This window comes from Triturus cristatus, chromosome 3_2 (assembly GCF_964204655.1).
Source record: "Triturus cristatus chromosome 3_2, aTriCri1.1, whole genome shotgun sequence".
In the NCBI taxonomy this organism is placed as follows: Eukaryota; Metazoa; Chordata; class Amphibia; order Caudata; family Salamandridae; genus Triturus; species Triturus cristatus.
In genome coordinates, this window is record NC_140584.1 from 55,023,526 (window position 1) to 55,041,927 (window position 18,402).

Here is an 18,402-nt window from a genome sequence, read left to right on the forward strand (position 1 = left end):
CCTTGGTGCTAGGCCCCACTAAGACTTCCGGTCCCACTACATAGCTTGCATGTGCCACATAGCATGATAGGAAAGCAGGATCATCAAATAGACCCACGACCAAGGCTGAAACATCAGGTTTATAGCCAGAATGTCCTGGAATAGTTGGTCTAGGGGAAAGTTTGAAAGCACACCATATCCAGGTTAGCTACGATGATGAGGAGTCTCTGCGAAGGAGTCTGATATACTGACAATCCAAAGAAGTAAGAAGGAGGTCCAGTCATCTGGATGTGGTATGTAACTAACTGTAGAAGCTGGGCAGCGGCCAACATCATCACCTTTGTGAACACCCAAGGGGCACTGGTGAGGCTGAAAGTGAGCGTAGAAAACTGAACTTGCTTGTAGCCAACTGTGAACACAAGGTAGAGTCTGTGGTCCTGCAGGCGGGGATGTGACAATAGCCATCCTGCAGTTCCAAGTCCACCATCCAGTCTTCAGGATCCAGGCAGAGAGAGCCTGGCCCCAGGTGAGCATTGTGAATTGGTCCTAGCGCAGAAAGGCATTAGAGGGTTGAAGATAAGAGAGAGACTTTCGTCTTTCTTTGGTACAAAGAAGTAGCAGGAATAAGACAGAGTCCCTACTTCCGAAGCTGGGACTCTTTGACCAAAAGAGCCTGCACTTCCTGGCATAAAAAAGGATATACGGTCCTCTGAGAAAAAGTCTCAAGAAGTTGGCAGATGCATTGGGTCAAAAGAAAATTGCAGGGCGCAGCCCTATTGGATAATCTTCAGGATTGGGTTATCTGATGTAAAGTTTTGTCACTCTTTCAGGAAGTGGCTAATCCTGCCTCCTACTGTGTAACTGTGCACTGGTAAGAGCACACTAAAGGGGCTTGGAGGTTGTGGCTGGAGTGGTGGAAAATTGGGATGAATTATGCCTTTGGTGACCTGGTCGTTGTCTGTTGGGCCCATGGCTATAACCCTGAAAGGTCTGGGAAGCAGTTGTGCATGTAGAGGAGTCTGACATTGTCAATACACCAAGCCCTGGTATATACCTGAAAATGATTAAATTGATGGGGGCATTGCCTGAAAGGCCAAAGAAGCATGCAAAGTCCTGGCTTGCCTTAAAACTGTCTAGGGCCAAATCTGTAGCCTGGGAGTGGGGGAAACCAGCTCAGTATTGGATGGATTGTCCAACCTACTGGTATCCTGTAGCTCCATATACCCATTATCATCATCATAGGATGGGGCAAATCCTTCCCCATCCCCACCAATACCCTCTACATAAGGCTAGCTCTGTTCAGAGTCCAAGGCAAAAAGCTGATGCAATGACTGTGCATGACTGTGCAACAGGAGAATTGTGTCTGAGCAAAATGGGTTCAGCAGGGGCTGCGGCAAATCAAGATCTTGACATGGCTGTGGTCGAGGCTTAGATGCTGCCAGCTCGGAGTCAAACACCACAATAGGTTGTGGAATTAAATTCCTTTTCCAAGAAACAAGTGATTTGGTGAACAACTATACCTAAATTTACAATGTACACCAAAAAAAAGGGAGGAGATGCCAATTATGATGGAGACAAAACAGAGAAAATGAACAAAAATATAATCAACCTCACTTCTTTAGATCAAAGAAGAGACTTTGCCCACTCCCAATTTGATACATACCCGATACACCAGGTAGACAAACTAATCGAACGTCTGGGTAGGGCCAAGATAGTGTCCAGTATTGACCTGACAAAGGGGTATTGGCAGATACCCCCATCACAAGCAGCAAGAGAAAAAACAGCTTTCTCCACTCCATCCGGCCTATATCAATTTAAGGTAATGCCTTTCAGATTACACGGGCCCCAACCACTTTTCAAAGGCTTTTGGATCTATTACGCAGGGCTCATCAAAGATATGCTGTTGCATACTTAGATGACATAGTCGTGTATAGTCCGGATTGGGAGACACACTTACACCATCTCCACCAGGTCTTTTCTACCTTGCATCAAGCAGGACTCACATTAAATCCCAAAAAAACAACCCTCGCAACCGACCACATAGAATATCTGGGGTATGCCACCAAGGCAGGCACCATTAGCCAACAAATTAATAAACTAGGAGCGATAGAACGTATTCCTAGTCCCTCAACAAAAAAAACGACTGGTGGGGTACTACCGTCATTTTAGCCCACATTTCTCAGACATAGCTAGCCCCCTTACAGACCTCTTTTCACAACAACAACCCAGTAAGGGCATTCCTTGGACAACAACCCAAAAAAACAGCTTCCGTCGATTAAAGAAATGCCTTACCAATGCCCTTGTATTAATGTGTCCCGATTTTTCCAAAGTGTTTATTCTCCAAACAGATGCCTCTGGTAGAGGTCTGGGTGCCATTCTCTCACAACCAGACCAACAGGGAGACCTGAGACCCGTACTGTTTATCAGTCGGAAACTGTTCCCAAGAGAGACACACTATGCCACCATGGAGAAAGAATGTTTAGCAATAAAGTGGGCAATGGAAGCCCTCCAGTATTACTTGCTGGGACGGTCTTTTATTCTCCTTACAGATCACGCACCCCTTACTTGGCTCGCTAACCACAAAGACACGAACCCCAGGATACTTAGATGGTTTTTGGCTATATAACCTTTTTCGTTTCAGACGTATCATGTACCAGGAAAACTACAAGGGAATGCGGACTTCCTGTCTCGATACCCAGTTTCAACATGGCCTGACCGACCATGCATGGAAGAGGAGCAGTGTGATCCAACGTCGTGGACACACATGACCCCAGCTATGCTGTCTTTCACAGCCGGAAGAGGAGTGACGGTCTAGCGGCCGGCACTTATGTCACGAGGTTACCCGACCTTGAGTCAATGAGAGCAGAGAGGACGAGGGCGGCCGGAGCGGCGAGGAGAGAGAGGATGCAAAGAACCAGAGAGGAGAAGACGCGGTGAGGGACACCGAGGCAGAGGAGAGGGAAGCGCTGAAGAGGTCCAGTCCGGAAGAGCGGCACCAACGGGGAGGAGAAGACAGACCGTCACTGAAAAGCCCGGGTGAGGCAGAGGAGGCGAAGATGACCGGCGCCATGATCCTGGAGGGTCGTGGCTTCAGGCAAGTCCCTTTCTTTCATTATATTTTCCGGCAGTGGTGGGAGGGGGGACCTCGTGACGCCCAATGCCATCTTGAACCCCAAGGGCACTGAACACGTCACCCCTATGCCACAAGAAACCCTATTCACCCCCTGAATTCCCCTGAGCACTTGGGAGAGGTGAAGGAACCCACCAGAAAACACCACGAGTAACGGTGTATACCTGTATAGGTATTTTTTTCGAGGGCCTCCGTACCGTGGCTTCAGAGTTGGGAAGAGTCCCAGAGGAGGGAGAAGAACGTCAAACCAAGAAAGACCTTGCGAACTATTACCACTTGATGATATATATATCTTTGTTTTCTTACCAGTGTTGCCCTTCTGTATAAATGGACCGCTATTGTGACTAAAGGGCTACCTTCATTAAAATTCATTTACTTTTTTTTTGTGTGTCCTTAAAACCCTTTAATGGTTGTGTTTTTCTTTGCGTGGCAACAGTGGTGTCAGAAGTGGGATCTGGGCTCTGATACAATGATCCCACCCATAACCATGGAAGCAATGGTCATGCAGCTGGCTGAGGACGAGAGACACCTTCAATTAGTCTTAGAACAGCAGAACCAGCAAGCCCAAAAAGAGAGGTGTTTCAAACGGTTATAAAGGAACAAACCGCCATTCTTGCGGCAAACCAACAAGCACAAGAGACCACGATCCTTAGACTAACATACACCATAGCCAGTACCCGAGTTCATCAAACTGTTCCAGGAAATATACTCCAAAAGTTTCAGGACGGTGACGACCCTGATTATTTTTTCACTAACTTTGAGAGGGTGGCTTCTACTGCCTCCTGGCCAGATGAATGATGGGGTCAATATATAGCGCCTTTTCTGTCTGGAGAACTCCAAGCAGCCTACCAGGCGGCGAATCTACCGGGTTAACCCCCTACACAGAGATTAAGAAAGCCATTTTAGAAAGTCTCGGGTGTGATCCTGAGTATTACCGAACACGTTTTCAGAAGGAGAAATGGACCCCTGGGGATAATCCACGTGCCTTATACTACCGTATAAAGGACCTTGGAAACCGTTGGCTATGACCAGCCACTAGTAGCATGGAAGAAGTCACTGAGCTTGTCTACTTAGAACAGTATCTGGAGACCTTGCCCCCTTCCACCCGTAACTGGGTAAAACAATACCCTAACCTTACGCCACCCCTGGCCATCGAGTTAGCCTGCGCCTTTCACCGCTCACCTGACTTTAGGCTTCATTCCCAAAAACATACTACCCAACCTGGAAAACCCAGTCAATGGTTCTCAAACCCCACACATGAAGCCCGTCCAACAACCACACTCCGTCCCCAAGCGAAAAACCGCCTCCTCTCTTCCGCTCCTTCACAAGGCCCACAGTGTTTTAGGTGTGCTGAGTGGGGACATATAGCCCGACAGTGTCCTCAGAGAACAGAAGCTGCTGAACCCATGGAAATAAGCCTGTCTAAGAGCAGGGTTCTAGTTACAGGAACAGACCGGGAACGTTATCGTAAAAGAATCTACCTTAACGGCAGACCTATAGACGCCCTCCTTGATACTGGGTGTCACCATACAGTTGTTAGTAAGGAGCTAATTCCTCCAGCCCAGATAAAAGAGAAGGAAACTGTAAGGGTATCCTGTGTACACGGGGATATACGGGATTATCCCCAGTCGAAGTACTCTTAGACATTAATGGAGACCCAAGGGTTCATAAAGTAGGAGTGGTCCCCCATTTAGACGAAAAGGTGTTGTTAGGAACAGATCTCCCCCACTTCGATGAATACTTAACAGAGGTAACCAAGCACAATAGCATAGCAGGCTGGTTAAGGGAAGCCCCTTTTTCCCAGTCCTCTATTCCCACACCTCCAGAAAAACTGTTCGGAGGACTGATGCTCATGCTCAGGAGGAGTTTGAGATACCATAATCTCTGTGCTTGATTCAGAGCCACAATGATGACCTGAGCCCAGTCGTTCCTGATCTTCTTGAGAACTGTTGGTAGAAGTGGTATTGGAGGAAAGGCATACAGGAGGTTAGAATTCCATTTGAGAAAAAATGTGTCTCCGAGCGAGAGCAGCCTTGGAAACTTAAGGACATAGAAGTGTTGAAATTGTGCGCTATCAGCAGTGGCAAATAGATCTAACCAAATGTCTTCCCAGTCGCTTAAAAGGCCATCCATCTCCGGATGGAGACACCATTTGTGATCCGCAAGGCTCTTGAGTTCGTCCGCTTTGGAGTTTGGAGACCACCAGGTGTTAAATAACCAAGAAAATGTCCTGATGTGTCAGCCATGTCCAGAGACGCAGAGCCCCTTGAAGAGTGTCAACGATCCCCATCCCGCTTGTTGCAGTACCACATGGGGGTGGTCTCACTGAACACCGAAACCAGCTTCCCTTGATGAAAGGAAGGAAGGCTTTAAATGGCAAGCGAATTGCTCTCAACTTCAAAAGCTTGATGTGGAGCTGAGAGTCTGCCAGAGACCAGAGTCCTCTGATCTATACATCTCCCAGATGGCCACCCCAACCCAAAAGTGATGAATCTGTCACCGATGTGACCTCTGGGTGAGAAAGTTAGATGGGTTTGAAGCTGAACCTAATCTCAGTGCGTCAGCCACCACTGCAGATCTTTTGTAGTTCCCTTGGATATATGGATCAGGTCAAAAAGGTTCTCCAGATGCTGCACCCACTGGGACTTCAGCTCCCAATGCAGAGCCTGCAAATGCCTGTGGGTATGTGTAACCAGTAGGATGCAGGAGGCTATTGGGCCCAGCAGCCTCAGAGTTAGCCTCATCAAAATCCAGGATAGAGGCTGAAACATCGGGATCATAACCTGAATATCGTGGTCTTGCATTGTATCCAGAAGGACTCTGATGAAGGGGAACGCCTGAGATGGAGTCAGTTGTGACATCAGCACGTTGATAGTGAACCCCAGCAAATGCAGAAGGTCCATCATAGACCGGAGGTGGGTGATGACTGTCTGGGGCGAAGCCATTTTCTATAGCCAGTCGTCAAGGTAGGGGAAGACTGGTACCCCTGACCTCTGCAGATGTGCTGCAGCCACAGTCATCACCTTCGTAAACACTCCTGGGGCACTGGTAAGGCGAAAAGGGAGCACAATGAACTGAAAGTGCTCATGGCCCACCGTCAGCTGCAGGTAATGTCTGTGGGCTGGCAGGACAGGTATGTAAAAAGAGCATCCACTGGTTTATGCAGCAGGGAGAGGGGGACCTCTGTCATCCTATCTAAGGATGATGTCATTGACAGCGGGGTTTCTGGGAATGGAAGGGTGGAACCACACTGACCAATTTGAAACAATCATTTGTCCGATGTGATGGACTGCCATCTGGGTAGGTGGTGCTTGATCCGGCCATCAACCAGTTGTCTGTGATAATGAGAGGGCATATTAAAGAAGTTTGGAGGCTACCAGGGCATACTGGGCATATCTCTGCCCTTGAGTCCCTTGGGGATTGTGGGAATCATATCTGCGGGCACAAATGGATTGGTGAATCTGTTGATGATGGTGGCTAGGTGGAAATGTCTGCATATGGTAGCCCCTACTCTAGCCACAGAAGGGGTAAAAGGCAAAGTGGGTCTCGTACTGGTCCATGGAGACTACCAGGGACTGGTCGGGAGCCCAGATGTTCTTAAAGCGCTTGAGCGCCAAACCTGTCTGGTCAGAAAAAAAGCGAGTGCCATCAAAGGGCATGTCCATAAGGGATGCCTGGACAGCCCCCAAAAACCCAGCAGACATTAACCAAGCGTGGCAATGGAGTGCCACTTACAAAGCAATCAATCTGCCTAGCGAGTCTGCCGTATCCAGTGAACAGTGTTTGATGTTTAATAAACTTTGCTCATACCTTTCATCAGCAATAGCCTGGATCAGGATGGCTTGGGCATCCTCCAAGACTGTGGGCAGCACTTACACAAACAAGTTCCAAACTGAGTGGGAATACTGGCCCAAGAGCACCCTGCGGTCACCGACCCCGATGCAAGGCTGACGGAAGAGAACATCCTCTGTCCGAAGGTGTCCAGCCTCTTGGATTCCCTACCCAGTGGTTTATTAGGGAATGCGCCAGGATTGAATTTGGAAGTGGAGGCATGAACAACCAGACTTTCTAGGATGGGCTGCTGGTTGAGGAAAGTTGGGCCCCATGAGCGGGACAATGGCAAGAGGGAAATGTGTGGTGCACTGGAGCCCCTGTGCAGGGGTGGACCTATGCCCCGAGCCGGACATTCATGAGGGCTTCATTGAAAGGGAGTAGAGGTTTTGTGAGGGCAACTTCTGGCTGAAGTACCTCCGACAAGACATTAGTCTTGACTGTCACCAAGAATAGCAAAAGGTCCAGATCTCAGCCACCCTCCTCACCACTATAGCAATGAAGCTTTTTCCATGTGGCCACACTAGGAGGAGAGACAAAGCCAATGGCTGGGAAGGTGTCCAAACCGTTGTCATCCACCAGTTCCTCATACCAGTTATCCTGAGGCTCTCAAATTGTCCCCAATCGTACTCCACCCAGCGCCTATCGAAAAAAGTAGGCCCTGTCTCAGTCTTGGAAGGTTGAGTACAGGCCGACAGCAGGCAATGCTGGTTCAGCTCTGTATCGGATTCGGGTATAACAATGAGGTCAGTGACACCATAGGGTGACGGTGGTGCAGAGAGTGTGGCTCAAGTGGAATGTGCTCCAGGGAAGGTGGCAGCCTCATGACCGGAGCCAATCCGGATCCAGGAACAGATCCAATGTGCTAGAAGGGTGCCAAGGGCAAACCCATCATCGGAATTCAGTGGGGGAACCTGCTGAACCAGTGGGGCCTGAAGGTGCTCCAGAGGGGTTGGCCCACCCAAATATGAGGTGCATGGCCTCATGTAGCTCCTTTAACTGGGCGGGGCTGTTCCAGCCATGGGAAATTCTGAGAGGTGCGGAGGGGACTCAGGCTCTGCACCTGACGTGTGGTAGTGGGGCCTAAATCTGTGGCATCATCTCACACCTGGTACGAAGGCGTGGATCGGCACAGCAAAATCGAAGAGTTCTTTCCAACCCCTTAGAATTTTTAGATTTTTTATGCAACTTAACCGTCGATGACTACGAGTGCGATGATGAGTACCGGAAACGTTTCCCCGAATGGGACTGGGACCTTATGGCATTACAGTCAGGACAGGCCTTGAAGTTGTGGCCAAGCTCCAGTCACCAGAGGCAAACCAGGTGGGGGTCTGTCACAGACATATGCCTGTGACAGGAACCACAGAGTCTACAGCCCACTGTGCTTTTTACTGAACATTCCTATTTGCTTACTGGAAGTAAAAGCTCAAAATAGTTTGATAAAACGTCAATAAAATAGTCCAAAAAATAGACCTAGGTAGCTCTCTCTGGTTCTGCGCTGATGGCGCGGAAAGAAAAAAACTGATGTCAGCGCTCTGGGTGGCACCTACAGAGGCACAGTGCATGTCACTTCCAATGCTGACAATGTCTAGCCGATCGATGCTACCTACTGTCTTGCAGAGGTACTGCTCAAGGTTTTCCAGATCCAGTCTAATGCTTGGGGAATATTCTAAGATCAGGAATCTGCAGCTAGATGTTTCTATCAGATATCCACGTTACAAGCCTTGCATGCTTTAAGTCAACCACAATACCACCACGCTCCAGAGCAAAGTCACTGCTCACACCTAAGTAACAACTGCTGCACCCCCAATCAAAGTCACAGCTCCTGCAACCTAAAGATCCAAGTAAAAGTGTCTAAACACTCCAAGTCCAAGTTACAGCTTTTGTATGTTGACGGAGACCTTTGCAGATCCTGGATGCTCCAATTCATAACTGAGCAAGTGTAAACTACAGGGCCATGTTACGGCTCCTGCACACTCCACGCCAAGATGATGGGTGGTAGTCAGAGGTATTGCATCCTCCAGATCCAATACACAGCTCCTGCTTGTTTCAGGCACAGTTCACAGTGCATGCATACCTCATTTCCAAATCACAGATGCTGCATGCTAGCCCCATGGCATGGCAAGTGCACACTGAGGGCCAAGTTAGAGCTTCCGCAGGCTTCAGCTGTATATCAGTGTCCGCAGGCTCCAGATCTCAGGTATGATGGCATCAGATCTGCACTCATCGACTCATAATTGGGTCCTGATTAAGCCTTCTCCATAGTTGCAGGCCCTGCTTACACTATATCTCCCTGATCACTGGCCCTGTTCACATTTTCTCCCCAGTCACTGGCACATCACATCTTCTACCTTGTCATTCACCCTGCTCACCACGTCTCCCTTGTCAAAAACTCTGCTCAAGTAATCTGCCTAGTCAAAGCCTCTGCTCACACCATGTCCCTAGAAATAGTCCTCCCTCCCAGTACTTGCCCAGTGACACGTCGCCCTTGCACCACTTCCTAATCTCAGGCTGTATCACACCATCTCCCTGGTCACAGATCATGCACACACCAATTAAATGGTGACATGGCCTGCCTCAAAATATCTCTCTGGTCTCACTTAATCGCCCAAGCCACACGCCCTACTCACACCACCTCTCCAGTTACGGGCCCTGCTCACACTATCTTTCCAGTCACAAACATTGCTCAAATAACTTTTCAGATCACAGGTTTTGCTCACACCAACACCCCAGTCAAAGACAATGCTGACATCTTCCTGATCACTGGCTGTGGTCACATCATCTTCCTACTCCCACACCATCTCCGCAGCCACAGGCCCTGCTCACACCACCCTGGTAGCCAAATGCCTCACTCACACTACCACTACAGTCATAGAGAATGCTAGCACAATCTTCTCTGTCATAAGCCAGGCTCACATCATCTCCCTAGTCAGAGATTCTGCTCACACCATCTCCTCGGTCATAGGCCCGGCTTGCATCATCTCTCTAATCAGAGGCTCTGGCACACCACCTCTCCAATCACAAGACTCCTTGATCACACCATCATCTCATGCACGGCCCTGCTCACTTCATATCCTTGGTCACACCCTCCTCATGAAACTCCCTGAACACAGGCTTTGCTAACATCATGTCTCTGATCAAAAGGCCATGTGACACCATTTCCCTAGTTTCAGACCTGCTTATAGGTTCTCCTAACACTATCTCCCCAGCCAAAGAGCCTGCTCATGCCATCTCCTAATATCATATCCTGCTGATTCGTCTCCAGTGTTTTATGCCCTGCTCCTATTATCTTCATAGCCCTAATCATATAATCTCCATAGTCACAAGCTCTGCTCACATTATCTCCTGATTGAGTTCCTGTACACACCATGTGCCCAATCACAGACCTTCTTTCTCGCATTATCTCCCTGGTTACCAGCTCTGGTTGCACAATCTCCCCAGCCACAGTCCATGCTCTAACAAAACCTTCTGTCACAGTTCCAGTACGTTTGTTCTAAAATCCAAGTGCCCTGAACTGTAATCTGCTCTCAAATCTTTTTCTATAGACCAATTTACACATATATTCCAACTTGTACCTTACAAATAATTCAAGGGCTATTCACTTGTTCTAAGTAACAGGTTAGAGGTGGGTAACAGTGATCGATGTTCTAAAGACATATTATAGTGTATTTCTATACAAAAAAATAAGTAAAATACACTGAGGTTAGGCTATATAGACCCAGTTTGCATGGTCACGTCTCTCATGGCCCACTTCCCTCCATCAATTATGGCCCAGCCTCATTAAAGCATTTGTTAAGCAGAAAAAAAAGGAAGCAGAGAGCAAAGCATGCTGAGATGACTCACAGAGGTCCGTACCAAACTGAGAATGTCTGCTCGTATCCACCATCGTAGCCAGGCTCCCATGACACGTTGGCAGAAGTCATGGACATAAGGACCCGGATATTGGATGGGGCATGAGGACTTGTGCCTTAAAGAGAAAAGAGAAAGCATTACAGGAGTGAAAGGTAGAGAGCAAGTAAGAGATCAAGATGGGTGAAGAAGAGAGACACAGGAGTGGAAAAAAGAAAATGAACAGAAAAAGAATAGGAGGAAAAACATGGAGATACGGGACTAGGAGTAAACAAAAAAGCTACATTGAAAGTCAATAGTAAAATTTATTGAGAGCACCAATATGAGGGAGAGAAGGAAAGAGAAGAGAAACAAATTTAAACTGAAGAGGAAAACAAACAAAAAATCAAGTAAAGGGGAATCAGTGAAAGGGGAGATGGCGAGCGACTCAGAAGATAAGAGGAAAAGACAGGAAGAAAAAGTGAGAGGTAGGAGAGCCATATTGAGATGGGTATACCATTACCTCAACTACATTACTTTGTTTGACCTTCACCTTGTCAAAATTACCACCATACTATTATTTTTAGCATGGTGTGCTACCACCTCGTCTAAGGGTTAAAGGATGAGATTAGTTTATCTAAATTAGCATAGTTTTCTTTCATTTAAATTGATAGAATTAAACAGTTACCAATTACTAGCATTAGGATTAGGGCAAGGTTTTTGTTTTTAATTTGATCAAAAAAAGTAATTTCACTTCAGTTAAACTCCTACTTGTGCATATCTAACCAAAAATCTATGTCCTTCTGAATTCCCCCTGGCCTCACTCCTAAATATGTAACCATTTTAGCAATTGCTCCCATGTGCTGGTAGTTGTCACCATCTGACTCTGTGGCGGCATCGAATTGCCTCCAGAAGTGACAGCATGGTGCCAGATATAGGCACAACTCCTGCACACTGACATATATTTCTATTTTAAAACTCTATTGCATCCTCAGACATGGGTCTACTCCAACAAAATGTAAGCATGACTGTACACACAAACTAACATGTACAGAACAATCAAATTCATCTTCACAGAGCGCAGAGGAATGAAGGAACAGCAGAATATGCGGTGAGATAGAATATCCACTAGAAAGAGGGTTACCAGGATAAGGAACCTGCTCTTCTGATAGATACTTCCAAGTGCAAATTCCTCACTTTTTAAAGAGATATCAAAATAGAAGCTGCCACAAGAAGCAGAGCCGACGGAGTGGACTTACACCTGGAATTTCTACAAGAATGAGCTGGTGAAGTGGCTCAACCTGAGGACTTGATCCATGAGATAGTAATGCCTAGTGAAGATGTGGATGACTTCCAAGAGGGCTGGCAGATATTAAGCACCAGAACACCTCTCACCAACACAGTAGTGGTTTCCTTGGTTCTGGTGGAACAAGACTGAAGGCTCTCAGGAGACTTCTCCTTGGCCAGGGCATAACACATATTTATGCACAAGACGATCCAGCTGAACAAGGTCAGTTTCTGAACAAACCACGCTTCCTTTCTTATCAACGGCAAATCCGACATAAAGCTTGTTGCCCACCTGGTACTCCTCAGTCTGATCTATGAAAGAAAATAAGGGCCCTCTTTTAATCCAACTGATGAAACAACTCCTTCTCCTTAGAGGGAAGTGTCAGAGAGAATAAAATAAGGATAGTGAGGGAATGGCACCCACACAGAGTGCAATACCAATTTCAGTAGGAAAGATGTCAGTGTCAAAAGCGCCAATTTGCCAGAGAAGGTGGTATATGTTGGATGTACTGACAATGCCCACAGCTCACTTGTATGGCATGCAGAATTAGTTGCAATCAGGAAAACCCTATTCAAGGCCAGCAACCTCAGGGTACAAATGGGAATAGGTTCAAAGGGCGAGCACATTAAGAGCATGAGAACCAAGCTAAGGTCCGACTGTGACATGATAAAGTTTGTAGAAGGGAATAGGAGTCTTTTTAAAAATAGCATCACTACTGGTGGCTTAACCAACTATGGTTGGTTGGGCAAACATGGGCTGAAAGAACTGACAAATAGCTTTTATTGGTTTCCACGGCAAAGCCTTGCCAGACCAGTGACAAAACACACATCAGAACAACAGGTAGCTTGGTCTGGACAGGATCAGCCCATAGGCCCTCTCACCAGGTCAAAGTTCAGCTAACAACCACAACAAACTGGCTGTTGCCGACTGTCCTTTCTGCAGACAAATCAATCCCCCTCAGTTTGATCCGTTCAATCTCAAATCATGAAGGTGTAGGTTGAGGAGTTTCAAGAGCAAAACCTTGCCCTATAGCTGAGAAAGGAGCTCCTCTTGAAGTGGTAGATGAAACTGAGGGCAAATGTTCAGGCTCAGAAGTTTCAAATATCATACTCTCCTGGCTCAATCTTTTACTATCAGGAAGAGTTGAGTTTGCTCCCTACTGACCTCTTTCAGAACTTGAGGCCAATGCGGCAGTGCGAAAGGCATAAAAGAGACCGCAGCCCCACTATAGGTGGAATAATTCTCCCAGGGAGCCTTGTGATGAAAACTCCAGTGCTCAGTCGTTTTACTGCAAGTTTTCACCAGTGGCAAATAGGTCTACCCAAGAAGAAGGCGCCAAGAATGACCCTCAGGTGTAGACACCATTCGTGGTCTGCCACATGACATCGGCTGAACTCATTCACACTGCCAAATGCGCAAATGATTGGCGTCAAGACAGATCCCTTGGAGGTGAAGCCAATGTTAGAGTCTCAACAGTGCCTATGACCCCACACCATCCTGCTTGTAGTATAAAATAGTAGTTGTGTGGTTTCTCAGGTTGATCTACTTTCCTACTGATGGATGATTGAAAGGCCTTCAGGGTCAATGAATGGTATGCAATTCTTAAAGACTGATATTGTGCCTTTGCTCTACAGGAAACAAGAGGTATCTGATTTCCACTTCGTCTTGGTGACCGCAAAACTCCAGAGAGGATGCATCCATCACTTCAGTAAACCCTGGGGAGGGGGTGAGGAGTTGTAAGGAGAATAGAAGGTCACACTGATCTCTGTCAGCTACCACTAAAGGTCCTGGTCAGCCTCATCTAAGATACGGATATTGTATGCGAGGCAACCCCAGTGCTGAGTCCACTGGGAGCATGGAGAACCAGAAGGATTCACGAGACCAGGAGGCCGAGAAGCCTCAGAATTGTCCAAGCCAGGACCCAGAGGTGAGCCCTAAACATAGGGATTATAAAAGTACCAGACTTGCTGTGTGGACAAACAGTCATAAAAGCCACTATGTCCAGGATAGCCCTCTGTGTCGTTAGCCAATGGGACTTTGATTTGTTAGCCGAAAACACTCAGGAGGAGAGATGGAAGGTCACCTGCAGGGGGGCTGCAACTGACTGCATGAGCTCGCTTTCATCATCCAGTCATCGAAGTTTAAAAATAGGTGTACCCCCGACCTGAGAAGGTGGGGTGCACCACTGTCATCACCTTTGCAGATACCAAGGTGGCCGAGTGATGTTGAAGTGCATGACAGTAAACTGAAGGTTTTACGACAACCACAAACCGAAATAAGCATCTGTGGAACTGCAGGATGGGTACATGAAAGTAAACTTCCTGCAAGTCCAAGGACATTATCTGCTTCACCGAATCCAGGGCAGAGAGAATCTGGGCTTGAATTTGACATCTTGAACGTGTCCTTCTAAAGAAGGTGTAAACGAACTGAAGGTCTTATATAAGCCAGCGCCTTCTGTCTTGTTTGGGCACCAAAAGGTATTGGCAGTAATACACCCTGCCCATCTCCAGTTCCAGAGCTCTCTATAGACCCCTTGTGCAACAAGGGCTAAACATCTTGGGCAGGGTTGGAGGCATGATCTGCTTAAGTCTGAACAAAAACAGGAGGAAGAAGAGGGGGAGTGGGCACAAATGGTAGAGCACAACCTAGTTGAGAAATCTGCAGTACCCACTGGTCATATGTTAATTTTGTGCCAATTGGGCTTATCCTGCTCCCTACTGGCTGCCTGTAAAAATAGGAGGGGGGATCAGGGTGGCTTGGATGCAATTGTAGAAGGCAACAAGGAGACTGTCCTTGATGGTTGCAGCAGCATCTGCTGACATAACATCCTCTGGTGCAAAGGCTGTATGAGCTGTTGAAAAAGCTACAAGGGCTGCATTGTGTGATAGGCAAGACCCCTAGAGTAGTCTTTAAATTGTCAACTCTGTTGGTGGAATTTGGAAGCTGAAGATAGTAAACCCAAGGAGCAGGTCACAACACTGCTGTCCTTTAAGGGCTTAAATGATAAATCAGCTTTTCCTTCAAAACCATGGTATATCCAGAAAGCATGCCTGTGTGTCTCAAGAACTTTCTGTGGCACACACCCATGCATGACGTCAGTTCATCACACTAGTGCCAATGATGCGACCCATGCAGTCATGGCCAGACAGGTTCTCAATATGTATTTAGCTGCATTCTGTCCATCATGGATTGTTTGTGTGAACGCATTCCAGAATTCCTCTTGATTAGAAAACTCTTACTGGCCATATCCCAGAGTGTGTGTGTATAGGACCAGACAGACACTGTACCGGGAGCTCAATGCCAAACTGGCAGATGAGAAAATTTTCTTTCCAAATGCCTCAATGCATTTTGATTCTCTCCAATGGAGCAGTGAGGGAACGCAATAAGTTAGACCATGTTGGAAGCTTGAACCAGTGGGCTCTCAGGATTTGAGTGCTAGATCAGAACTGCTGAATCCCCAGAAGTAGGCCTATGACACTTAGCTACCGAGAGACTCACTGGTAGAGCCGAGCATGGCTCAAACCATGCTGCTGCTCTTAGAACCTCTTTAAAGAGCAGAAAGGGCTCCCGAATCGCAGGCCCAGGCTGTAAAATCCTGTTTAGCAGCTTGTTTCTACCGAGGGCAACTGAAGGACAACTCTTTTGAAGCTTTGCGGATTACCATCGCAAAGGAGGCATTTTCATCTGGAGGGGGTCCAAGTGAGGAGTCCAACTTCGCTCCCAGGTCACTAGCCTTTTTTAAATCTAAATGCATGCCTGCCTCAGTGTAATGAGAGGGAAATACATTATCTGCCTGCTCGTCATCATCATGAGGAACATTATGAAGGACCTGCACAGCATAAGAATCATCTGATCCACATTAAGTCCACACCCTCCAGCAGTATTGGCATCAGGGTACTGGCATTTCTAGGGAAGTCTCCTTGACCAGAGGCTGCACCTTTTTTATTACATAATGAGACATTGGCCGAGCTCAGGTGGAAGTCAGCTGTTGATCAGAAATGGGTGTAGAGATTGGGCCAGGGGTCTGTGCCTCAGTAGCCAAGGCCAGTGTTGGAGGTCGGAGCTGACATGACATTCAGCACAGATGTGGAGGTATGGCCTCAGCTGGCAGCAGGGCAGGCCCCGCCAGCGGAAGTCTGACCGGGGCCCCAGCAGATCCATGGGACTTAAGGGTGCTCTAGAGAGAACTGGAATCATACAGAAGAGGTGCAGCATGGCCTCCTTGAAGCCTCCACCTGCTGCAGTGTGGGCAACGGGTGCTTTGGGAGCTGCCTCAAGATAGACTCCAAGTCATATGAAGGAGGCAGAGTTGGAGTCGTCGAGTGGCAACTACCTGACTTCTCCCAAGAGTGGGATTGAAAGGAGAAAGAATCCTTTTTAGATTTTTTGTGCTTACGGCGAAACTTGTCTTTTCAAATTCATCTTCAAGCTTACCCATGGGCGTTGACTTGAAGTGGGCCCAAGACCTGGAACGGGAGGGGCACAGGACTTAGAACAGGACTGCTCCCTGATAGCTTTTGGCTGCTTCAGGGAGTATTTATTGCAGAACTTCGAGACATGCCTGGTCCCGAGACACCACGTCTTGTGGGTCTGTAACCGACATTTGATTCCTGAAGTTACTGCACAATTTGGACGCTTTGGTCCTCTGATTAGACACTTTTCTGGCACACGGTCTCAAAAACGTTTTGGGGTTGGTAAGACAACAACAATCGTCTGAGAGTGAAGCTCCGGATCTGTATCATAGAGCGCAGATTAGAAGTCAGCATGCACAGGTGGTGCATGTGTACGGCTCCGTGCAGTTACTTCTGGAGGAGGTGTAAAGCAGCCGCACAGTGCAATAGCGTCATCTACCGGTGTACTGGAGCAATTGCTAACAAAGTTCTGAATCCAGTTTGGTGCTTGAGGATAGACTTGTTATCGGAATACTCAAATTCATGTCAGTACCCTAAAAAATAACGATTTGTAGTAGGCCTTCTATTGCCGTTTGGCAAGAGATTACATAAAAAATTATATACTTTTAAAGTGATTTAATGTACTTAACATAATTACATTTTAAACATTACCTACATTTAGGATTAGCATTATGTTAATATTTTGTTATATATTTTAATTTATAATAACATAATTCTTATTATTATTCATAACTAACTACTATTGGTAAATGATAGAGTTAAGCTTTGGCATAAAAGCCGAGGTAGAGGTAATAACGAGGAGATGGTGTCATGCTAATGGTATAAACGGTATACCCAATGGTATATACAGACTACAATGTAATGCAAGATAAGGTACAAGTGATGACAAAGTGGTAGAAGAAGTAACAGCAGCTGAAATGGTGAACAGATGGAAAATAACAGACCGTCTAGAAAATCAAATGATAAATTGTTTAAAAAAAAAAATAATAAGAAAAGAAAAATGAAAATGAACAGAAGAGGTGTAAAACCCAGATTAATAACAAAGTAGAAACAAGGGACAGATGGAGAAAGAAACAGGTTTTGTGTTATAGGGAAAGAACTCAGAGAGATGGGCAAGAGATAGAGAAAGGGAGAGATAGGTTATAACTGTGTAGCGCAAAACGGAGCTACCGACAGAAAATGGACAAAGAAAGAAGAAGTGAGGGCATGAGAATAGATAAAGAATGAGACATACTATGGAAAAGAGGTGGACATTAAAATGATAATTTCAAGTGACAAAAGCAGAGAAGAAGAAAAAGGGGGATGAGGAATAATAACTAAAACGACAATAAACTTTCAGAAGTGGAGAGAGGATGAAGCGGAAAAGCAGAAATGTGAAAAGAGATGAAGAGTGGACTTGATACGAACACTGCTCAAGTAATTTTCTCCACTAACGTTGAAACACCACAACCATCTTTCCGAGATGACCTTTCAAGAAGACAATCTTCTCCAAATACATCCGTCATAAATTAGGTCAATTTACGAACCTTCTTCACCAATAACACATTCTCAACACTATTTCAACAGACCTTCTGCTGCCAGCCGTTTCCTCATAGTGAGAAAGACTAAAAGAGATTTACCCATAAACTACATTCCTGTCACAAATTTAACAGATACGGAATTAAGAAAACTTATAAGAGCCGTTCGCCCCACCACTTATCTAATAGAGATGATCACAAACAGAAACAACACATTTTAACAGTTAATAGCACTAAATCTCCAGGAGGCAACTGTGATACAATATTCTAAGGAAACGACTCCTTCAAAGTGCCCATCCAATTTAGTATTCAACCTAGAGAAACACTTAGGCCCTGCATGTTGATTATGGAGACCTCCATGCTGAATTGTTTAAAAAAATACCTATTTCACATTAGTCACAGAAGCAACAATGATTG

The 18,402-nt window shown here is 46.5% G+C and overlaps 1 protein-coding gene across 4 annotated transcripts in view; it reads right to left on the reverse strand.

Moving 5' to 3' along the window:
- IGSF9B (immunoglobulin superfamily member 9B) overlaps positions 1 to 18,402 on the reverse strand; it is a 1,286,301-nt gene that overhangs the window by 684,245 nt on the left and 583,654 nt on the right. For 3 of the 4 annotated variants that reach the window (XM_085647232.1, XM_085647233.1, XM_085647229.1), the window contains exon 12: positions 10,784 to 10,907. In XM_085647232.1, the coding sequence (XP_085503358.1) occupies positions 10,784 to 10,907 (124 nt within the window). The remainder of the gene's footprint in view (positions 1 to 10,783; positions 10,908 to 18,402) is intronic. The other variant, XM_085647230.1, reaches the window with a different exon arrangement.